Source organism: Opisthorchis viverrini, assembly GCF_000715545.1.
Source record: "Opisthorchis viverrini unplaced genomic scaffold opera_v5_297, whole genome shotgun sequence".
Classification (NCBI taxonomy): domain Eukaryota; kingdom Metazoa; phylum Platyhelminthes; class Trematoda; order Opisthorchiida; family Opisthorchiidae; genus Opisthorchis; species Opisthorchis viverrini.
The window spans coordinates 359,725-385,513 of NW_008751954.1; the positions used below are offsets into that span (position 1 = coordinate 359,725).

A 25,789-nucleotide genomic window follows, 5' to 3' on the forward strand; every position below is an offset into this window, starting at 1 on the left:
TCTTTTGCGCCTTCTAAGTGAAGAAAAAATAAATCGTTGTGGAAATTACTCACAAGGTTGCTGAAAACTCTTCGACAGCCCACGACCGGTTTCGCCTTCTTGGGGTTCATTAGGTAGGCGCAGTCCCCGAGTTTTCGTCAACCTTTTGTTCTACTTGAATCCAAATTGGACCGTTTCGAGAAATATACGCATTTGCAAATCAATTTGGTTTTCATGACAGACTCAACTGAATCTCTCGTTTATGATATTCTACGACTGAATGTGCCGCACACGGGTCGCCTCATGATTCAGTTGGCATGATATTCGAGATATTGCAGTACATTTTCACAAAGGAAACTACTCACAAGGCTGCTGAAAACTCTTCGACAGCTCACGACCGGTTTCGCCCTTCTTGGGTCTCATCAGGTGGGCGCAGTCTTCGAGTTTCCGTCAAATGTAGGCATCTCTCTAAAACACTGTGCGTTTTACAAGATTATATTTTCTGAAAGCTCTTCCTTGGATTTTCACCTCTAGAGTAATGTTTGCGAAGCTCTGCACGGTGTGTATAACATGCTCCTGTGAGATAGCATCGTCGGTAGCTTATTTGGAAACAAAGGTGGAAGCGGAGTTCAATGAGTAGGCATGCTACCATAAGAGGGTACGAAACTACAAATATTCCCGAACAAGCGAGGTCATGGCCCGCAAAGCCAAGGGGACCTGACCGACCGGAAAAGAATTGCCCCCAATGAATACTTTCATAGAGGAGAATGTTGGTATCTATGCTAGCGTAGAGGATCGCTGGTTTGTTTGCTGACCTGGGCAGTTTGATTGCAAACGTTTCATCACCAGTCGAGATGACGTCATCAGTGCGTTGTTAGGAAGCGTAGTGGGGCGCAGCAATGGGTTTGTGGTTGTTCACTTTGGTGCATCAGCTCTGAGATTTAAACAATCCAAACCGCTGTTTTGGGTTTTAGAGACAATTTAGATACATTTGCCATCAAAGCAAAAGGTCTTCTGTCGGTTCCTTAAATGCCATTTATAAGGAGGAACATCAGAGGTCGGTTGGCCGAAGATTCTAAACTATTCCGATTGTTCGTACGTGATCCTTCTTGGGACAATTTTGGAAATGACTTTCATCTGGTTGTAAACGTCAACGTTTGCATTATTGCCAAAACTGACCAGTCGAAATTGGTGGATCGAGTAAAAAGAGTACAGAAGTGAATAATGCCCTCACCTTGTAAATGTCAGTCGCATTCCATTACCGTCCAATGACAGGACAACAGAAACTAAGGGCTTTTGTGGGATATGATTTCACTGCGTTCTAGAGACAGCAGTGAAGTGATTACCCCAAGATCAAGACTTTAGCTGAAGGTTTTGGTGTCTCACTCTTTCTGAGAAAAAAATAAATGTAAACTGAAAGAGAACAGTCCTTCGGCGAGAATACCGACAATCTTTATGTAACTAAATGGAAGAATAATTCATACGATGAGTGGGCCCCCTCTCCAGGAATCGGTCACTTGAGGAGCCTGTCAACATGTGTGACTGTGATGTGGATGCATTCAGTGAAGGCTGAATGACTTTACAACTTGTCCAATGCAAGCTAATCATACTGGCGATCAGCTGCTTGTGTCCGAAAGTTTAATTGCTCAAACTATCAGAGGGAGGGGGATCGCGGAATTGAGACTCCCTGAAACTTTGTGAGATGTGCATATCTGAATATTTCCAGTAAAGTTGACAGAATTGTACGATGATTCTCGGGTTTGAGTGAAATGCCACACTTCTCTTAGCATAGCCACATGAAAACTTTGTCAAAGTAGTACTAAGTAACATGATGGCATTCAGTTAACCCTGAAAGTAAACATGGTCAAAATGTCTGAAAAAACTCACACGACAGGCCGGGTCTATCACGTGAGTACAAGGCCGGCCGACAAGGCTGACACCACCAAGGCAATTGGTTCTGCATGTTGCTCAGATCTAAACACAGACGAAGCCGTATTGAAACGTTTCGGGTCCTTCTGAATGACTCGTCCCTTTTCTAGCATTGCAACGACTTTCATCTCAGAGCTTTTCCCCTATGTTTGGATAACCGTACTTCATGTCTTTTGGTTGGGTGCCATAAGGTGGAAGTCAAAGTTTTTCAAACTCATGTGAAGTCCATCCCAGAAGAATTCAGGGTGTATCTAATTTCAAAGTACGTCCTTCAGTTGTACAAAAGTTATTTTGAGACGCGAGTTTTAAATAACCTAATCAACGGAACTGGTTTTTGATCAGACTAATCAAATCCAACAGCGTTTACCATTCCAGTTGGTTCAGTGTTCCGGATTCTGTCATTAGTTTTGGTCATGAATTTCTTGGCCAGACGGCGCCGGTGAAATTATTCGGTAATCTAAAAGCCGGACCGTGCGCTCAGGTCTCCTTTCCGTACATTATTGACGACACCCAGGTGCACTGAAACCTTGGTGTTATTGAGCAAGAAACGATTGCTCCAAAAGCCATTATCCAGGCGACCAAACGCCGCGCTGACCTGTGTATTAATTTCATTGTCAGTTATCAGGCTTGTGAGATTTCATTGTCAAGATAGCATAGATACTTGTAGTACACTATCTCATAATCACCAAGCAGACTACCTTATGTGGTTTTGCTTAAAATTCGGTGCAGGCCAACAAAACACAACACGATCTGGAGATAATTCAAAGCATGACGCCACAGCAAATGGCCGTTTATTCCACTTCAGAATGTGAGTACAAGTCGCAGTCATCTTCAGGAAGCAGCATACGGAGACTGGATTCGCGCGGTAGCGTTTTGGCCAGAAAATACTTCGAACTGGGCGGATAATCATCAGACTGGTGTTGACTTCGCAATGGCACATAGCGTTGTGTAAATTTAGACCAAAAAATATTCGGGCGAGAACACAGTAATGCTCCACACCTGTATGGAACCTGAACATGTTTGAGGGATTTGAGCAAGTCCGCATTCGGGCTTGAATTCTGGTGTCGAAGTGTTTGATGAGGTTGGCGGATTTTTCTGTACAAACAAGGTTTCGCAGAGCGATCCATGATGTCTCTCTTTAGACTGATTCGAAGCTGTTTAGTGACGTCGACACAGAGTGCCGTTGCTTCAGTTCACAAAATCTCGCTTGAACTTATCTTGTGAAAAAAAGCAATTATATTTTGATCCTCTCCACATCCACACTTCTATTTAGAAACGTCTCCCTTCAGACTGTTACAAACTGGTTGCCTAAGCAGGACAAGATCCACAATCTTGTCTGTTGCGCACGACAGAGAGATTCCATGAGGACTTTTTGTCTTCTGTCGATTTCATCCCTCGTCTACAGCACACTGGCTTCCACTTCCAAAATTCTGCACAACAAATGAAGCTGGTTCTACACGTCTTGTCCTCTCAGGTTGAATATCCCCTCGCATAGATCCTTCAATCCTACGACCCTTTTCCCCACTGTTTACACTTGGTTCGCGGCTGTCAGCAGGTCTATGGCTCTCAGCAATTCAACCAAATACGGTTTCACTGTATTTTGGAGCAGGTAAGCCGTATAATTCCGATCAACATCTCGCCTGTTCAGTGGTATTTGAAGCGATGTTTCCAAGGTGCTCCACAGGCTTGCTATCTTTTAGCAGCTGGGGATATTGGACTTTCAATCCGTAGATGTCTTTTATCCGGGTAAATATTTCTTCGGTGTGTATTCGGGTTCATTGGCTTTCGGGTATGAGAAGGAATTCGTCGTGCATTAGAATTTTGATAATCTTCAAGGATGTTAACCTGTTCTCCAGTTTTCTCACACCCAATGGGGGTGAGTTTCATGCTGGTCCAAAATGTGGCAGTGTTTCGAGTGCAACGCACAAGTTAGCATGTTCAGAGGGGAAATTTGGCTGCAGTCAGCTTCACGAGTCCCCTTTGTAATCGGAGAAGTTCTTTTTATTGCACGGTAACCCATTCGATTAGGTATCTACTTCCTAAACGAGTCCACGTGGCAAGTGATTTCCGCCACACACAGAATCACGTGGTATTAAAAGTTTGAATACTGCTCAAATAATAGTCTTCCAGCGTTATCGTTTAGCTACCCTACTGTATCATCCTTCTTTCCCGGTTCTTAACAACCTGAGGCTTGAAATCGTCCACCAGAAATAGGAAGTCATTTGGAATTACAGATCCGACAAGGTCCGACGGTTGATCACAGATTTCGTCCTTCTCCTCGCTAGCGTACAAAAATATGGGTGAGACAGACACTGATCAATGTGGTAAAATCTGTCTTCGATAACTTGGATTTGTATTGACAGCATTCTCGAGTTGGTTGGCTTCGTTTTATCCATTAAACTCTCAACCATTTCATCTGCAGTAGATATAAAATCAGAGCCAGCCTCCTCTAGCCTTCGACGATCAATCAACCGGGTCGCACTGACTGCAGCGATCTTCATTCTATAGCGTCTGCGGTCTTCCAGAAAGATAGAAGTCCGGCTTTCGGGCCTATTTCAATGAGTGCCGGACCTCATGCTAGTGTGTTGTGTCAATAGAACATTCAGAAATTGTCGGAGTTGTGTGCACAATACTATTTATAGGGCTGGAAAAGTCAGCGATCCCACATTGAGTAGTTTCAGCTGCCAATAGTGCGAGTCAGGAAGCAGTGTATGAGCTCTTAGTAGATGATAGGGTTAATCGATTTGCAGAGTAAAAGTTTCCTAAGCTGAACGTTTGTACTGTTGTGTGCAAGACAGACTTTGAAACCAAAAAGGGAAAAAACCCGATCTACGTGTCTCCTTTTTGTGTCCTGATATGTCAGTTAGTATCTACACGTTCGGGTCTGCATCTGCTGTATACACATAGAGGGCGGAGGCACACAGAATTATAGCTAATAGCTCAACAAACTTGTACAGTCCAAGTTCGCTTTATGTGAACCCCAGAGAATTACTGTCGAGATCATAAAGCCAGACGTGCCATTTGTGGTAAATAGGCTATCACATGCCTAGGACGACCGGGGTGAATTGCCCGGTATGGTTTAGCTAGCAGTGCATTCGAGAGTCTCTATGACCTTCAGAAATATTTTTTGTGAAACAAAACTACTTTGGTGAATCAATTTTAACTAGAAACCCAACTGAAATCTAACGAAATTTGTGGTTCTTCTGCAAGAACATCCTAAATTAAGGTATAAGTTGATCCATTACTGACCTTGATGTCTTATCTATGCAAGACACTGCCAACTCACGCGATGTGAGACAAAAAAAAAACAAGAAACCGAAGCTTAAAACGTCCCAGATAGTGGTCAGAGGCGAGTTATTTTGTGATCGTTCATTGGTCGCATGGCTGGCTTTACCGCTGACATAGTTTCCGTTTCAATGTGCTTGACATAAAAACAACGCACTATGACCATCTCCGAAAAAACACGGGTGAGGATTCGCATTTCAAAATTTGAAGTATCTTCTATTTTTACTTTTACTTTTACTGGATGACCTTTATCTCCCTTTTTCATGTCAAATCTTCCTCGAATCCGCCGATATTGTCCTTTGAAGTGTCCCCATCACACTGAATGAATTGGCAAACGTTCGCGGATGTCTAGCTTTCCGAATCTCAGAAAGCTGCAAAGGACGACCAAATTTCACCGTTAGCTAGCACGTATCGAGGAAAAAATCACAAGCATAAAGAATGACGTTATCACATTTCATTCTAGGTTAATGTCTTCGGTAAATTCATTGTCACTGATCCTAAGTTTCCACAGATAAATCACACTATAATTGCACTGGTACCAGTTCTCGTGATAGTCCACTGAAAAGTCAAAAATATGTTCAGGAAACTAAAAAAATTAAAGTTTACTTCATTTAGGCATTTGACTAACTCATGGGACCGAAGTAATCCCATACACTTTATGAACAACCATCCATGTGTAATTGTTCCAAAGCGATAACCACATAGTCCTTCCATCGGTCACAATGTCTTCCGGGAATAACCTACACGAATATACTCACTCATATTTCTCTGCTATGAATTCCACGCATAAAGTTGTCTATCCTCAACTAATGAATGCCCTCAGCGTGCCTTGTAATTCCGTGATATTGCGGTATTTTGTACAAAATATGTTCACCCTGAGTCCTTTTCACCTCCCAAATCAAATTAAACTCCATAAATGCAATTTGTTTTCCTGATGTGTGACCTGAGCTTGTTAGTTATGTCGGGACTAGAACATATCCCCGCTAATGTTTGCACACGAGGTCAAATGATTTGCGTCAAAAACAACCGCACTATACATTTGCTCAGATAATGCGATGAAGCTGTATGAGGCCTTACATTTATGACCATAAGCTCAGGAAAAGTAATATCGAAGGTCTTCTCATGGGATAAAAGTGGTTTCAAAATGCCTTTGTGCTTTTAACAAGGATTTCTCTGCATTAAAGCAGTGTATCTGAGTCCGTTTTAGGCCGTTGGGCGGCACATCGCATGAACTTCAATAGGTTTTTTGTCTTCGTTACCATACCTCTATATTCAGGTAAAAATTAGGGGGTTGTGGAAGCAAACTAAGAATTTGCTGTTGATCCCAAAGTGGACCGCACTTCAGAAAGCCAGCAGGCATTTTCTCACCCTAGAGTATGCAATGAGACTATAAAATTCAGTCCATATTATCTTGACCAGTTCTTGAAGTCAAAGGGTGTGACCTAGTTCAAGTGGTTGGTGAATCATGTGGCGGATGGCTATTTCCACGGCAGCCGGTTGTTAAAATCTAATCGAAACTATCATCTATAAGATGGTTTTGTGGTTCTTTCAACCCGAATGCCAGCAGTTCTTACAGCTGAGGAAAACGAACAACTTTCCGCCCGCAAGCAAGCAGCTTGCTTGTTTTACACCATTCATCTCGACCGCCAATCATGAGCCACAAGCGAAGCACAGCAGAATGACTACCCGTTTCGTGAACATTGCATACACAGCGCTGAAACTCGAAAGGCGCGGAAAATATAGCGCTGTTTTTCCAGCGTTTACAGCTTTGTGTTAACCTGTCTGGGTACGACGTAATGGGTTTGAGAAATTTTTACTGAACCGCGAGAATTTCTAACGAAAATGTGTCACACACCTAGTTATAAGTGTAGCAACCAATAGGGCATGACTTGTTTGCAAATCCACATTCTGTTTGAGTATAACTGAAAATATTAGCAAAATTGGTGAGTTGCTCTGAGTTGCTCTCCGAACTACGGTTTTTGGTTCGCTAGCTTTGTGTTATTTCTCCCATGCGAAAGTTTTTTTATTCACTTCACTCTTTTGGGCAGTCTTCTCCTTCCACTGGAGCACGTCTTCTGGTTACTGGAAGCGATGGATCCGAGTTTCGGCGTCGTTAGTATTTATAGGCACTGCGCATCCTTGAGCGTACTGAGAATGGAACCCTACTGGGAAAGCGTGCTGTCATTGGAAAGATGTCAACATATATGCCATGCTTGCTTGCAATCAATCACGTAGTTGGAAGATTTCAGATTGCTTTCGGTTACTTTTCTAAAGGAATTATTACTTCAGTGCAGTGCGAACAGGAATTGCATATTCAGCCAGTTAATGACATATCCACGAATAACCTGTCGGATCATTACTTGCAAATTCGTGATCGAACATCCTAGGGTTTATCACAACCTATCCATCTGTGTATGTCAGCGACAACTTTTTTCGTTCAATCCATAGTGAATAAGATTTACCAAGCGTTTACAAGACTGGACACCCCTCACTGATGTAACGAGCTTGAAAGTGGGTTACAGCGAGGCCAGTCTGCATGCCGTGGCAACAATTCACCGCCGTAAACCCCCAATTGGATAATCTGTGTAAATAAAAGCTTTTGCTCCTAGCACTGACGAAAGTGAGGTATTAGTACAAATGATCAGTAAAGAACCACACATATTGTACTATCATCAAAGGCTCTGTTTCGTTGGCCTTCGACCATCAGTGCCCCCAATATTTAACTCTTTTCTGTCACCCATCTGCTTGTCAAATTTGCCTCACCTTCTTATTGTCTTGTGCTAAACCAAAGTAGTTCAAAAAGAGCTATTCCCTTCCAGTCGTCTTTTTTCACTGCTACTGTCAACAGCACTTAAGTCAAGCACCGTATTCAAGTCCATGAGTGCCGGGTACTTCTATTCCTTATCCTTTATATTCAAACTCAGGAATAGTACTAAAACCTTCCGGTTCTACTCTACTATCTGACTTTGGTTATAAGCTGAAAACCGCATCGAATACACGAAACATAACACGAGTTTCATTTTACGCGTTTTAAGTTTGGAGGTTTACGGGTATTATCACTGAAATGGCTGTTGCATGCTGACCAGTAATCTGACAACAATATTTTCCCACAACAAACGCCTCGTCAGATCTTGGAGTGGTTCACCTGGTATACGATGTTTGTCTTATGAGACACGTGCCTTCAGAATGCTCTCATTTTTTGTGGTGGATCATTTTGCGGTCGTTGCATGGGATCACTTAAGAACATGAGACATAACAAGAAAAATTTAGTTACACAAATTGTGTCCCCTTAAAATGCGCACCGGAAACCTTGCTCAAGACCCTAGCAAAAAAACACTATTTTCCGCCGGCGACTGATGCTGAACAGGGTGTCTCAGTTCATTTCTCCCTTAGTTGTCCCTCTGGAGTTTCCTTCGGAGGAAGATGCCTTTATCTCCGCCTGTAATAAATGCTGTGGGAAAGACAGAGCTTCTGTCTTTTGCTGCAGTGAACACTTTCATTAGGAAGTCTTATGTATTTTAACTCCGAAAGAATGCCTAGTAAATATGAATCCACAGAAATTTGAGTTTTTGGTGCAACCGACCTTTTTTGTCGCAACACCTCTCTATGTAACAAATTCTCACGTATCACGGCTGCATGACTGGTTGTATCGACCATTAAAGATAGAAGCCGCCCGTTTCTCCTAAGTGAAAGCAACTCTATAACGTGACGGAGTTTGTTTTCAACTTCAGCTCAGAATCGGAAAGTCATACCATGTAGGATTGTGAAGGCGGTCCGCTGACTTCACTTCATTTCTCGGCTTCAGTCGTCTGTAAGTCGCACTATTTGACCTATAAAATTCATCCACTGTTACTGTTGCTTCTATCACATCCCCGCAGTGAAGTGTCCATCGGAAACGATCAACATGCAGTGAAGAACACTACTAACTGGCCTCTACAAGTAGCTTCCAGTGAAGAGATCATAGATTTACTGTCCTTTCAATGATTAATATAATCAGTTTTCACAAGAAAAAACTTAAATACGACAATTCCGTAGAGACCTTTTATTTTGCTCGCATTAATACGCAAGCTATTGCCTTCAATGCATAGCTCCTCTTCCAACCTCCCTCCAAACTTGACAGCCCACTGAAGGTGCTGGATTTATGCACCAATTTATCAGCTTCCGCCTGCAATGCGCAGCTACCTACCCCTCTCCCTCAAATCATCAGTAAACGAAACTGCGGCAGCTACAACCATTGTACGACGAGTACACGGTTATTATAGCTGACAATGATGATGATGATGATTCCCAAACACTTTAATCCTGATTGTGTGATTACTTGGTACACGTGACTCTATGTTGTTTTCAATCTTAGTTTTACAACCTAAGAACCCATGGCTCCTTCGGAAACCGGACCAATATTTCAGATGTTAATGGTTGCGGGATTTTGTAGGCACATACTCACCTGAATCCCGTTTGTACAATCATCCATCTGCCCTCGAGCAATCGTCCTGGTGAGTCCACACAACACATCATGAAGCACTGGATTCGAAGTTCGCTCCACACAACAGATCATGAAGCACTGGATTTGAAGTTCGCTCGACAGTGCATATCCAGTGGTCTTGCCGGGGTTTGAACCCCACACGTCTGACAGGCGAGCGTCATGTGAATGTCCTACCAAATTCCGCAACCACCAACTCTTGAAACAAGATTTTTGCAGCACGTATTATCAAATGTCTGTGGCGCTATCTGAATGAGAAGTCCCGACTGGCGGACCAATCGGTCGACACAACCAAAGGATGTTACTGGGTTGTCGTTTGAGGCACCGCTCACAAACCAATATTCATTCTCGCACTGCTGTCATTCTGTGATCGGATTCAGCTGAAGTGACTTCACCAGTACAATAAGCAACTTTGAATTACTAATTTATTCCAGTTGAGGAAAGGAGGTTCCTCTCTGGAGAGATTACCTGGCTTAGCTGGCTCACCTAAAATATGAATAAAACAGTTGTAATATAACGCCATTGCAATGCAGTATTAATCCTTTAGTAGCAGTCTAATTGTAATGGTAATCCAGTAATAACCTAATAGCTATCCAATAGTAATCTTTGGTACCTCAAACTTCTGGAATAACTGTGGAATCATTGCTCAGTGTCTGCAAAAACTCTTTTCAGAACTTGTACAAGTCACAACTTTATATGCACGATATCTGGAAGAATCTGTCCACATTCGATGATGGACCAAAGGAGATTGAAACCACTCCATCTCTTGAAGCGTTTTCGAAAAAACAGAATCAATTTATGTGAATTAAATAGAGGTTAGCGAATACAGCGCACTGCCGTCATTCTGTGATCGGATTCAGCTGAAGTGACTTCACCAGTACAATAAGCAACTTCGAATTACTAATTTATTCCAGTTGAGGAAAGGAGGTTCCTCTCTGGAGAGATTACCTGGCTTAGCTGGCTCACCTATAATATGAATACTACAGTTGTAATATAACGCCAGTGCAACGCAGTATTAATCCTTTAGTAGCAGTCTAATTGTAATGGTAATCCAGTAATAACCTAATAGCTATCCAGTAGTAATCTTTGGTACCTCAATCTTCTGGAATAACTGTGGAATCATTGCTCAGTGTCTGCAAAAACTCTTTTCAGAACTTGTACAAGTCACAACTTTATATGCGCGATATCTGGGAGAATCTGTCAACATTCGATGATGGACCAAAGGAGATTGAAACCACTCCATCTCTTGAAGCGTTTTCGAAAAAACAGAATCAATTTATGTGAATTAAATAGAGGTTAGCGGATACACTCACTTGAAAACTAATTTGGTTTTTCTAGAGACTCACCTGGAACCCAGTTGGATCTCCCGCTCGTGATGATGATGGGTTCCAGAAGAGTCTCTCAAAAAACCAAATTAGATTGCAAATGAGTCTATATTCGCTAATTTCGGGCAATTTGGTTTCAAGTAGAACATAAGGTTGACTGAAACTCGGGGACTGCGTCTACCTGATGAGCCCCAAGAAAGATGGAACCGGTCGTGGGCTGTCGACGAATTTTAAGCAACCATATGAGTAGTACATTACAAAATACATAAGTAGAGGTTGTTTGCACTTTTTCTATTCAAAAACGTGCTGCTTTTCAGCAAAAGTAAGCACTGGTTACCAAGGATCTCATTACTCACGCATCCATTCAACAAGAAGACGCGTCATCTAGGCTTTGGCTACAAGCACTTCAAGCACCACAATTTTCGATGCTAACAGCTGTGGTCTGGATTCTGATACATACAGGTGAAAGGAAGAAGGTTTTCGCTGCGGAGTTACTTATTAGAAAATACCAACTGACTAGTTACAGACTATTGGACAGGCAAGCAAAACTCCCATTTGCATTTTATTTACAAAACTGGGCATCCATCTTCTCCTGAACGCGTCTTCTTGAACTTTCCTAGATATTCATTGACTCCAATCATTCATTGCTCAAATCCAAGCAAATGCTTCAAGGCAACTCCACAGAGTCCGCAACAGATCTCCCTTTCCGAGAGACGCAAAGCGAATTTACAGGAACAAAACATACTACTCGCATGCCTCCCCATCAGCAGTATCACCGTTGCACTGGTATGGAAATAATGCAACACCCCATCACCGGAACTTTGTTTATAACAAACCCTTTACCACTATGCGGAAATGGGGTGTCCACCACTTATCTCCTTTTCCACTCTCTTCATGCTTCCCTGCACTAGCAAACTTGTGTATCATCCATACACACTGGCTTGCTTCTTTTACCATTGCCGATATTGTGGCCACACCTATCATGACAGCTGGACAGTTTGTGGACAAGCTGAGGCACGTGAATCCGTGTGATGCGATAATCAGTCAAGTGTATACGAGGCTATTTCATCACATTCACGATATACATACATATATATATATATATATATCGCATTTTTGGGTATGCTTGGGTGATTCCACTGTTGACAAGTTACCAATAGATGGGACCATTTATCCTGAGTAATGTGAACGGTATTTATCACGGATGCACTTACTGGATTGTATTGCTTCTAACCATAAATCAAGGCAGTTATGTGTAATTCATCGCTTGGAATGGATTGCTGATATGGATGAACTGTAATCAAAGTGGTGTAGAAAAAGACTAAAATCATGCACCAAGTAAAAAATAACCTTCTGTTTTCAACTCAGTCCATTTTGGCATGAAGTAAGTAAGTGAATGCCACTTACACTTTACGGTTAAATCAAAACGTTTGGGCCACTGAAACCATGATAAACTGTTGAATATATTTATAATCATGAAAACACCTCTGGTGCAGTCTGAACGATGCCCGGACTCAGTGATATGCATTACTTATTCCACTGAGGAGGCTTTGTATGCCTAGGCTTCGTTCTGCCACTTTTGGTTCGGAATAGCACACTGCCTCGGAGGGATGAGCTTTCATCTTAATAGTTGCATAACTCCAAAGAGCTTTGCAGAAGACGAGAAGAGGGAACCATAAGTGTAGTTGAAGTTGCTTGCTCAGTACGATACAAAAATATTGGTGCAAGTTGAACGTTGTCTAGCGTTTCACGCGTTTGTTTCATGCAGCAATTTCAACTGCCTCTTCTTGTAAAATCTGGACTTTCTGACCACCGAGTTTCCTAGTGTGTTTCTGGAATGTATTCATAATGATATTTAATGTGCTGCCTTCTGCCATTGTAAACTATGGAGCTTCATTAGTGAGTTATGTGCCTCTGGTTTCTGATGAGACTGCACATTTGGGTTTAAACAAATCCAGATTTGCCAATCGTAGGGCAAGTTGTTTCGGAACGTTCCGCTTATAGAGATAGCGCACTTGTTGGCGGAAGTAAGCTTAGTGATACGCTGTGCGCATCAGGTGTGGTTCGGAGAGTTAACGGTCAACGGTCTCTACATATGTGAGGTTAAATAAATGCTGTCGTTTCCCTCACTGACTTGTGACTTCAACGCATCGCAACACTGATATGGACATAGGGGAATATCTCCCCTGCCAGTAAACACCCAGGAATTCAGCAAATAGGATCCTGTAAACCAGTAACTGCCAAGACTAGCCACATTTCAATTAAATCATTCTAGCGCACCCTTTCTCGGGTAAAACTGTTTTACTATGGCAACTAAGTGTTTACTTGAACGATTTTTTCTCCCTTCAAAAAGACTACTTTTGTTGATGTCATATCGTTATTTCTTCTTAAACTCCCAAAAGTCTTTTCTTCCTGTGCTATGTTGGAGGGAATAATTTCATCGGGTTGCACAGATCCGTTCAGAGCCAGTAAATAAAATCATCCGGAAGACTTTCCTTCATTGTCGTGAGAGCAATGATCTTAAAACTAGCTTAGATATAACTGACCTTGCACAGATTGGATAGTGCTACTGTGAAGTAGATCTGGAGAGTTCCTTTGGAACCCCACATTTCAGTGGAACTGCGCTTCATGTGTGACACTTCGGGCTATTGCAATTTGATTGATACAAAATAGTTTGGCCTGCTCTGGTCAGCTGAACATTACAACTCACAAATGGTAAACCGAGTGAGACAGGCAGTGAGTTTCTAACGTGTATTCACTCTCACACCAATAAACCATCTTAGATAACTTGATTGGCAAGAGTGAACGTTCGACGTCACTGGTCTTTTCCGAGACAGGCATGATTTCCTAAGTGTGTACAATTAATTTGTGGACAGGGAAAAGTAAATCAAGGGAAACCTAAGGTGTGGGTGGTGAATGCGTAAGTGTCTAAAGAAAATTCCAAAATACAGGTCGTGTAGTAAAAAGTGATTAAAGGATTGCCTGAAATATAAGATGTCATTTGCTCCACGTGATAATATATCACTGGCATATTTATAGCCTGGTATCTTTTAGAACTGTTCACATCAAGTAAATCGAACAGTGGATTTAGGAACGCTAAAATAATCCGGACTGCAAAGTTTTCAGATATTTAGAGGTCGTTGTTCTGAACTTTCCCAGAATAAATGAGGACTTCCTTCCAGAGGCCACATAAATTTGACACATAAACGAGCATGGTTGTTGAAACTCAAAACCATGGCCTATAGCTTACCCGACGAGAACATGGTTAGCTGATATATGATTAGTGCTCATTCCTGTTAAGCATTTGTACTTGAACCCAAAGTCGTTTTACCCCAAGGGACTGAAGCTGATATCCGTCGGTAGCATTACTAAGTCTCCGGTATGGCTTACAAAGTGAAATAAATCTCAATATTCGAGAAATACACTCGTTTGCGAATCAATTAGTTTTAACGAGGGTTGTTGAAACTCAAAACCATGGCCTATAGCTTACCCGACGAGAACATGGTTAGCTGATATATGATTAGTGCTCATTCCTGTTAAGCATTTGTACTTGAACCCAAAGTCGTTTTACCCCAAGGGACTGAAGCTGATATCCGTCGGTAGCATTACTAAGTCTCCGGTATGGCTTACAAAGTGAAATAAATCTCAATATTCGAGAAATACACTCGTTTGCGAATCAATTAGGTTTTAACGAGAGACTCAAGTAAATTTCTCGTTTATATTATTCTACAGCTAAATGTGTTGCACACAGGCCGCCTCATGATTCAGTTGGCACGATATTCGAGATATCGCAGTATATTTTCATTAAGGAAACTACTCGTAAGGTAGCTGAAAACTCTTCCACCGCTCATTACCGGTTTAGCCTTTTAGTAACACCGGTTTCGCCCTTTTTGGGGCTCATCAGGTATGCGCGGTCCCCGAGTTTCCGTCAACCTGATGATCTACTTGAATTGCGCCTACCTGATGAGCCCCAAGAAGGGCGAAACCAATCGTGGGCTGTCGGAGAGTTTTCAGCAACCCTGTGAGTAGTTTCCTTTATGAAAATCTCAATATTGTTAGCGTACACAGAGATCATTGATATTCATGGCTTTCAAAACTTTATAGATTCCGTTCTGTAACACCCCAATTTTGCCTTGGTTGTCACAAATTTTGACAAGCAAAATGCCATAAACAGTCTTAGAAGCACTTGCTTGTTTCGTAATTCTTAGGCGGAGGCACACAATCGACAATCCATGAGGGGGAACCAAGCGTGTGTGAAAGAGGGAAAGGTGGCCAGTTCAGCTAAGTGAGCAAGTGTCTGATTGAAAAACGTGATAAAAGTTATCCACTGTACCCACTTGTGTATTCCATCCACATTAAATTGGAGTGTAAGCCCCTGTTGTCACCGAACCGTGACAGAAGAGTTGTGTACACAGAACTGAGTTTGTTTGTGATGTTGTTATCGCTGTCACGTTTGATAGGACACTTGGACAGTTTTTGGACATGCCATTACGCGTTCTCTTATTTTTCGTCACCGATCGAGAAGAAAGTGAACACAAAGTAGCTGCCAGAGGTACGCTTCCATTGCGGCCGCCATTTGACAACTTGCACGGCTTATGAGAATTTGTCAAAATCAACTTTTCGCATCGGGCCTCACAATACAGCTGGGTTTAAAACAAAGCATTTTGCTCATTACAGTGAGATAAACCTAAATAATGAAACAATGAAAGTCATCGAGTAATACACCCATTTGCAAATCAATTACGTTTTCACGAGAGACTCAACTCATTCTGTCGTTTATGATATTCTACAACTGAATGTGCTACACACGGGCCGCTTCATTTTTCAGTTGGCATGATATTCGAGATATCGCAGTATATTTTCGCAAGTTGCTGAAAACTCTTCGACAGCCCACGACCGGTTTCGCCCTTCTTGGGTCTCATCAGGTAGGCGCAGTCCCCCCGTCAGCTTCAAGTACTACTTGAAAACAAATTGCACGAAATTAGCGAAATACGCGCATTTGCAAACTATTTTGGTCTTTCGAAAGACTCGACTGAATCTCCCGTTTATGATGTTCTACAACTGAATGTGCTGCACACAGGTCGCCTCATGATTCAGTTAGCACGATATTCGGGATACTGCAGTATATTTTCATAAAGGAAACTACTCACAAGTTTGGTGAAATTCGAAAGGCGTTCTGTGTGCAGCATATTTAGTTGTAGAATATCATGAACGGGAGATTAAGTTGAGTCTCTCTAAAAAGCCAAATTGATTGTATTTCTCGAAAAATAATGCTTTCTTACAGTAAGTTTTTTCACGGCCTTGACCGAAATGGACAATATTCAATTTAGTCAAGTATTTTGCCCTTCTTGATTTGCCTTAGCTAATACAGATCGTATAATGTATTGATGAATTGGAATTGATCAACATAGAAAGTGTTTTTCAGGCGTCGAAATGCTTACGACAAAAAATTCAACATCGGAGCGGGTACTGGTCTTCAGAACAATAAGACGGGTTCAAGATCTAACAGTAAAAAATAATAATTCATCATGAGGCGGCCCATGTGCAGAACGTTTAGTTGTAGGATATCATAAACCAGAGATACAGTTGAGTCTCTCGTGAAAAACAAATTGATTTGCAAATGAGTGTATTTCTCGAAAACCAATTAAGCTGTTGGAAGACAATGTCGGTCGGTCTCCTCTGAATTGTTATCCAAGTGATCCGGATGTCAGATTGAGGAATTCACCCCAACCGACCATAAGTAAACAGTTTTAGGACCTATTCGAATTTTCTGGCTGGACAAAATCCGCTTTAAGTTTTGTTTCCATTCATAACTCTACTGCCTCACTCAGGGCCAATAACCAACACGGGATGGAATATGAACGTCAAATCGAAACAAATATAGATAACCAGTAGGACAGTATTTCTCTATTGAACACTAACTAGATGACTTACCGTACCTGCAACTAGGTGGCTAGTTTTTCTCGCTTTGAATTCTCAAATCTGTGGATTTTATGTAGCCGTTATGCCATGTTTTCTGACCAAGTGACTTCAGCCACTCTCAAACACTGGTAGAGGTTATTCAGTAGCTTACCTGGAAGAATGGGTACTACAATTTTCAAATTTACTAATGTATCTTGTCTTCTGATGCAGACTGAGTCGAATTCACAGAAGCTTGAACACACAAAGCCTTCTAAATTAGATGGAGTTGGTCACCTAGAAAAGACCCGATCTGCCTTTGTTGGTCAGACTTTGGCAGCAGTTGACATTACATATGCAGCCATCCAATGTCTGAAGGTAAGAGTTGTGTGGCCATCTGTCGTTTTGTTGTTTTTTTATTTGATTCCGACTGGGTGGTTTTCACTTGCAAGACAATTTTTATTCGGATGCAGCAAGCGTCTTTCTTCTTTGCCACTTTCACCACCCTCGTAAGGTTCAACTGGCCGTACGGAAAATACAATTTCGTCAAATTTTGCTGCGGGTTTCTTCGTTTATCAAAGATTTACCACAAAGATCGATGAATATTAGCCAATCCATTCTGACCGTCCATCAGAAATTCTAATCCAGTGACCAGCCGACATCACTTCATCCAGCCAACTATGTCTTGGATCTCAGTCAGATGACTTTTCGTGTTAAAACTCTACAGCTATGGTAGTATGCTCTTGTCATCTGAGCTGTGTTGCATACTGAGTGCTTAAACCAACATAAAATACACGCTATCCCCGTTAGAACTCCCCTCAATAAAAGACAATTAACTTTAAGTACTTCTGCTTCTTCACAGTCATTGCCAGAATTCCCATTAGATTTGAAATCAGTCAACCGAATCGGACAGAAGGCATAATTAAAAACGCAAGCCTTGTCTCACAGGGAGACACTGCCTTACTGAGCAGCTGTTTTTTGTGCCTAATACTTCCAGTGTCATTCATTTTGCCTAGAGAACATGCAGGCGAATGAGTTTAGGACGCAATTACAGTGCAGAATTTCGAAAGAAGTCTGTAAAAGCGAATATTCACCATTTGCAAAACTAATTCGGTTTTTTCGAGAGACTAACCTGGAACCCAGCTGAATCTCTCGTTTGTGATGTCCTCAGGCAACTGAATGTGCTGCACCAAGCCGCCTCATGTTTCAGTCGCTACGATATTCAGTTGTCTGAGAACATAAAAAACGAGAGATTCAGCTGGGTTCCAGGTGAGTTTTTCAGGAAACCAAATTAGTTTGCAAATGAATGTATATTCGCTGATTTCGTGCAATTTGGTTTCAAGTAGAACATTAGGTTGACGGAAACCCGGGGACTGCGCCTACTTGATGAGCCCCAAAACGGGCGAAACCGGTCGTGGGCTGTCGATGGATCTTCAGCAACCTTATGAGCAGTACATTACAAAGTCTGTAAGAGATTACCAGATTAGCAACGAGTTCTCATTAAGTCAACCGGTTTATTCTCATGCCGGTGTATCAGTAAGCAATTTGAAAAACCTTTTACATCAGGTACTGAACTGTGAATCAACCTCTACATTACTTGTGCGCGTTTGTGTTTACAGGAATGAACAAACGCACGCATTTCTGCTTGTGAGTTCTGCGAGCTGAAACGTGCTCACAACCCTACCAAGTTTAGAATGATTGCCTGCCGAGATAACCGCAGCCGCAAAAGGTGGACAATGAAGAATCACTCGGTTGGGGTAGGTAGCAGAGAAATCATCTGAAAAGGGCTCAATATTTTCATCAATGTGGTCGCCATGAGTGTTCGAGAGGCACTGTGAAGAATGAAGCTCAGAGTGATATCTGTCCCCTCCCTCTAAGGTAGGCTGTTTGAATGAAGCGGTGCTTCATTTAGTTACATTGCAGTGTGTGAATCACCAAAGCCCATTTATATGAGTCTGTGAGTCAAAATAGTTCAGGTCTGTACAGTGTACGGAATCCTTCTGGGAGCAAGGGCTTTTCTCCATTCTAGTAGCGAAACAAATTCAAGAGTCAAACCTGTCCAGAAATATGTAGTTGATTTCCGGTCAGAAATTTTGAAAATATGGCTTGTGTTCCAAATGGGGGTAGTAAAAGATTCACGGTGGCATTCAAGGGTGGTCTTTTGCTCTTGGTATTATTGCTGCACGAGGGAACAACTGTAATTGTCGAATGAGTTCAGGAGTTTGCAGCCCTTTTTCACCACCGTTTAGAGCCACCGTTGCGCTGGAACAAATTCCATAGAACTGAAGAAGTTCGAAGAAACCTGCAAAGTCCTATTACTCTAAACTCGGTATACTACCAAAAACACAAATCACCATGGGGTTCTCCTCAGCTGGTTTTAAAGTGAAATGAAGTTAGGCTACATTCTAGTCTTTCCTGAAGGATAAGCAATTAGTAGGCATCGGACCGCAGAATAAGTCCATTGAAGACATTTTCAAAGAAGATTGTCATGGAGGTCTTATTTGGAAATATGTATTTATGGATGTGTAAATATGAGTATAAAATTTACGTAGAATGTACACAGACATATAAACATGTATATCTATACATTTATATTGTGTATAATGTATACACATACTCATGTAGTGGTTTTGAAGGTGCGTTCTAAAGTCTTTTGATAACTGCATTCTGAGACGCTCCAATCTTGGTTACCAAAAGGAAACAAATTCAAGAGTCAAACCTGTCCAGAAATATGTAGTTGATTTCCGGTCAGAAATTTTGAAAATATGGCTTGTGTTCCAAATGGGGGTAGTAAAAGATTCACGGTGGCATTCAAGGGTGGTCTTTTGCTCTTGGTATTATTGCTGCACGAGGGAACAACTGTAATTGTCGAATGAGTTCAGGAGTTTGCAGCCCTTTTTCACCACCGTTTAGAGCCACCGTTGCGCTGGAACAAATTCCATAGAACTGAAGAAGTTCGAAGAAACCTGCAAAGTCCTATTACTCTAAACTCGGTATACTACCAAAAACACAAATCACCATGGGGTTCTCCTCAGCTGGTTTTCTTCCAAAGTGAAATTAGGCTACATTCTAGTCTTTCCTGAAGGATAAGCAATTAGTAGGCATCGGACCGCAGAATAAGTCCATTGAAGACATTTTCAAAGAAGATTGTCATGGAGGTCTTATTTGGAAATATGTATTTATGGATGTGTAAATATGAGTATAAAATTTACGTAGAATGTACACAGACATATAAACATGTATATCTATACATTTATATTGTGTATAATGTATACACATACTCATGTAGTGGTTTTGAAGGTGCGTTCTAAAGTCTTTTGATAACTGCATTCTGAGACGCTCCAATCTTGGTTACCAAAAGGTGTGATACTTACGGTTCGTCTGGAGTAATCCGCACAGCGAAAACCCAATTGAGGTACTCTAGTTTAGAAACCCTTCAAGAGGCTACTCTCTTAAAAAGTCGACAGTTCCATTACCTGCCAGTCACGACTTGGTGTGCGATTTTCAAAAACCAAAGCCAGTCTGAGAAGAAGACCAATTATTACTCCGTAATCTTGGTCCCCCTTGGAGAAATTATATTCCAGACAGATGTATGGCAATGTCTCCTTTGTGAAACGTTAAAAGTGAAATGAATCGCTCTTGAAACAAATGGGTTGTGGTAGAAGTAGTATGTGATGACCGCTGCACGGGATTATCGCGATCATATTGTTGACTAAACGAGATTACCTCAGCTTACATTTTTCCAGCAATCCGTGGTTTCTTCAGTGAAGTGTTTAGTTCTTGTGCTGCAATCGTTTTGCTTGGTGCTGTTTCCCGTCGGACGAATTCAAACCAGTAAGAAAACGATGGTTCCATTTGTAAGGTTGCAAAACATGGATATACAAGGATATTTTAAACGATACATTTTAGGATGATAGGTTCGAAAGCAGAATCCCCTAACCCCAAATCTTACATAGGTATTTTATACATTATTCTGCTTTAGGATACCAGTGGAGGATTCAACTGACCTCCAAAGAGGGCCTTGGTAATGTACTGAAATATTAGCAGCTCTGATGAGTTTGTTGGTTGCGTATCAGGTGACTATTGATCGCTTTGTTGAACTTGGCAAACGAGCTGCAAAGATTTTGTCATCAAACGAAGGGACATCATCGGTGGGTGATGATCAACCACTGATTATCAACCAATGAAACCTTTCTTTTTGATGATAACTGACTTTTACAATGTATTTCTTCAACACGGAACAAACTTGTAGAAGTAAAATCGTTTCATTCCATAGAATTTCATCAGTCTCCCGCAACAGAATGCGGAAAATAAGACTTGATGATGAGTCATTCGAAATCTTTAGTAGAAGGTCGCCACTGTATGACTGTCTCCTTGGTTAGGAGGTACAATTTATAAAAGAATGGTTACGATGTATATCGGTGATAAACGTTTCGAAACCTGTTTTTTGGAGAGAGAGGGTGGTACCCGTTGGAAGTGAACTTTACTAGGATGTTAGTTTGTTCCATGTTACATTCCTCTCTGACACAGCTGTTCACCTATTGGTCTTCAAATACATAATCAACCAAAACTTAAACATTCTAATAGCAAGAACAAGCAAACATCAAATATTTAGACTTATCCAGACTATTGTGAATGAATCTAGCTGATCCAACAAAGTCTATGGAAGACGACAGCCGCCTCCAAAAAAACTTGAGCAAGTAGGCCAGATTTAACTGAATCTGATTCGCTTATGACATGTGATTCGATAAACCAAGCAGAAGCCACTACGGAGTCTTGTGACACCGGAATCTTGCTTGCGGTTTACAGAGAACTCGTTGCTTGCAAAAGCAAACATCCAATAGGTCGTGTTTGGTGATTTCGTCTTTGAACCAGCGGTAAGTTAGTGAACTCCCTCCTAAAAGAGCGTATTCCCTAGTTAAAAGACAACTCAGCCTCTGCGACTGAAAGCTGCTACTTTCCTTCACACCTACACGCTGATTTGTCTTACACCTTCATGGTGCAATGGCGTCTGATATCTATCAGTGCCCCATGTGTGACTTCTACATTGAAAAGGAAGTCGGTATATTCCTGATGCCAGATGGTGTCTGTGTAAATAAGAGGTCGGTATTTCGAGTAGACCAACATCAGATGGAACTCCAGTTCATGCTTTATGTACCTGGACTTCCCGTTCCCACATCTATCAAATCTCTGTCTGCCGCCTGACAAATATCAAAGGAATTCAGCTGGTTAGAAAGGTGACTGCATTTTTCCGATTGGAATTAAAAAACCCAGTCGAATAGCACCCTTTTCACCGAATACAGTTTGTTTCAAAACAAGGAAGCATTCATAATCCACTTTGATTGCCTATACGGTTAGCTGTCATTTACAGAGCTGTGAATAGAAACCGCTTTCAAGAAACATTACACTGGAATACACATTCTCAGAAGATTTCGTTTATTCTAGCAATATTTGTGTTGGTCACATCGTCATTGTTTAGGTGATAAAAGTAAGAATGTGACTAAGTTATCAACAAGTTAGTCGTCAGTCACGAAAACACCCAAAGTGATGTGGGAGAAACAAGATAGCATAACGACTCATCTGCTTTTAAAACTGACTTACAATTCGAGAATTCTAGCGCATATATAATTAGAACATCATGAATTCCTTGTGACGTTCACAGCCACGAACTTTCAGTTGATCACCACGTTCATGGACCAAAAGGTTACGCGAGGTGATTTTGAAGTGAATGGAAGTCAGTCTACCTTGAAAAACCAAGCGGCACCCATCAGGTTTGCGATCCTGGTATGAAAATAACGACGGCATTTAGATACACAAATCCGTCTACTAAGAATTAGTACTCATCTCGGAAAAGAGAACATCACACAGGTTGAGATTTACAGCTGACTAGTTGTCGCTGGGGGGCCAGTCAACATATGATCTCGCGGTGTGAACTACATGAGTGATGGGATGAGCGGCTCTGTATTCCGTCATCGCGTGAGTTAATCAGACTTCGGATGAATCACTCGGGTCCAAACGGCATAGCCTTAAGTTACTAGCCGGGATGACGAGTGTTCAAACCTCAAAAAGCTGTCTTGTGCCTCTCGACTTTCCAGCTCAGACTAGCCTCAATCGCAAAAGGCTATATCTAGCAAACAGAATTAAACTATAAACCGGATCCCATACGCCGTCAGTTAGGTTCCGATTCGCCTGCAAGAAATTGCTCATCTGAATTTTTAGGACCACCACAGAGTTCAACTACATCTGATTACCTTCTTTCACTCACAGCAAACTAAGTCTTTTTTCGTTCTCGCCAAATACATGGTAGAACATCTGAATGTTCCACTTCGGATCACTGCTTGTACAACTCCCAAGGAACCTATTACTATGAAAAAACTACTCACAAGTTTACTGAAAACTCTTCCACAGTCCACGACCGGTTTCGTCCTTTTTGGGGCTCATCAGGTAGGCCCAGTCCCCGAGTTTCCATCAACCTTATGTTTTACTTGAACCCAAAATTAGATTGTTATGGAGAAATACACCAATTTGCAAATCAATTTGGTTTTCACCACAGACTCAACTGAATCTCTCGTTTATGATATTCTACAACTGAATGTTCTGCACATGGGCCGCCTGATGTTTCATTTGGTACGATATTCGAGATATCGCAGTATATTTTCCTAAAGCAAACTACTCACAAAGTTGCTGAAAACTCTTCGACACCTCACGACCCATATTACCCATTACTATGTAATCAAGTCAAATAAACGGCAACCTCAAACCATTATCAGGAAACTGGCCAAACTGGAAACAGTCTTCACAAAACCAAATATCAACTAAGACAATCGGTTAAGATACTCAGCGCGGTAGTACGGTGTGATGACCCGAATGAATTCACCGGAATTTACCTCAGTCTGTTGGATGCATTCCCTGTGTAGGATGACGTAAATACTGGTTAGTCGAGTGCTGACCTAAATCACCTGCACTGTACGTGATGTGACGAATTTTCTCGTGTAGACTATGTGAGCAACACAATGAGCTGATACATCGTTTGATCTGTTTTCGTCGTTTTCTGACGTCACAGATTGTTTTTAGACCAAATGTTAAAGCAACGTTTCCAACTGTATGGTACGAATGCCCTTTGGAATGGCGGCAAACGCCTTTATTGTTGCACGCCGACGCACACTGGAAACGTTGTCCTCTTATCAAACTGACACCTATGTGATTGTGTCACACCAAGATGCGACAAAATAGTGAGATTCTTAGATACACATTAGATTGGTTTACCAAGAGAAGGAAGCGGAGGCATCTTGCAGGAGTTTTTAACTGGATTTTAGGAGTGAGGAAGAAGCTAACTGAATCGATTTGATGCATGTGGTGTGCGGCGTTGGTGTCCACAGCCATTCAGAACTTGCAAGGGGTCTTCTCACAGAGACCACCATGTGTTCAACCAACAATCTTATTCCTTCTAGCTTACAGGCGTCAACAACATGAGTGAACCTTTGGTGGCATACTCAAATTTGTGTGATGGTTGAGTTATATCAGAGGTGCACAAATACTGGCAGTGAGAATACCCAGTGGATAACGCACAACCCCGTGACTATGTTTCTTCGACTGGTGTCGGAACGTCTGCAGTCGAGGTGCCAAGCTCAAGCAGCAAACCGATAATCAGACACAATAGCCTGAATATCCTCACTTCGAAACATGACCAGATACAACATACGTAAGAACAATCCCTCGCGTTTCACCCGATAGACTGCATCTCCCGCATTCTTGAGACCTAATCAAAACCTTTGCGTGGTGCTTTTGATAAAATAACCCCATGCGTATCTGAGAATGCCACTGCGTTTTCGCATCTTGGTGTGACACAATCACATAGATGTCCGTTTGATAAGAGGACAACGTTTCCAGTGTGCGTCGGCGTGCAACAATAAAGGCGTTTGCCGCCATTCCAAAGGGCTTTCGTACCATACGGTTGGAAACGTTGCTTTAACATTTGGTCTAAAAACAATCTGTGACGTCAGAAAACGAATCCACAGATCAAACGATGTATCAGCTCATTGTGTTGCTCACATAGTCTACACGAGAAAATTCGTCACATCACGTACAGTGCAGGTGATTTAGGTCAGCACTCGACTAACCAGTATTTACGTCATCCTACACAGGAATGCATCCAAACAGACTGAGGTAAATTCCGGTGAATTCATTGGGGTCATCACGCCACTGCGCTACTGTGCTGACTAAATAGTTTCTTTTGTACTCACATACACTCTTTACCGATAGTCAGTTACCATGACGACTGATGCTAACTTAAACAAGCTTGGGTTATTTTGTTGGGGCATGTTTCATTTTTATGGTTCTCGGGTATTTTTTATCTGATCTTACGACAACACCTTCGATTTTCCTAAAGTTGGAGGTAAATAAGAGCAAAATAACTGTTGTGCTCAAGTATTTTACCGGTCAGCAAGGGAGCTGCCATCAATATATGCACTAATTCTCCAAAGTCTGGGGCTTCCTACAAATCAGGGTTGGCAGATTTTGGGGGTGGGGGTGGAACTCCATCCAAAGTGTAATAGGAACTGGTGTAATAATACAATCGTATTTAGTAAGGGATTTGTTAAAAATAAAATCATCGATTGGAAAAATGGAGCTGACTTCTGGCAGTATGGACGAAACCTGTTGTATATTACGTCAAGCAGTGTTTCAGAGAAGCAACCTAAAACTCCTGTTCATATTGTTTTGTCAGTTTTGGCAACTATCCCAGTTACCCAGAAAGTATCTTTCCTCGTCTCAAAATGTCTGGATAACAAAGAGGTATGTGAAATTTAATCAGAATGTAACGGAATAGGTCCGTTCACGGCCCGTCGAAGCAAATAATATCAGGAATTGATTGTTCATCGTCCCACTGAGCAGT

The 25,789-nt window shown here is 41.7% G+C and overlaps 1 protein-coding gene across 1 annotated transcript; it reads left to right on the forward strand.

Moving 5' to 3' along the window:
* Positions 1–17,079: 17,079 nt before the first annotated feature.
* T265_09683 (hypothetical protein) lies at positions 17,080–23,385 on the forward strand (the record flags this gene model as incomplete). Its single annotated transcript, XM_009175838.1, has 5 exons — positions 17,080–17,274; positions 17,894–18,009; positions 18,068–18,165; positions 22,559–22,680; positions 23,164–23,385. The coding sequence occupies 5 exons, from the start codon at positions 17,080–17,082 to the stop codon at positions 23,383–23,385; spliced, it is 753 nt and encodes a 250-aa protein (XP_009174102.1).
* Positions 23,386–25,789: the final 2,404 nt, after the last annotated feature.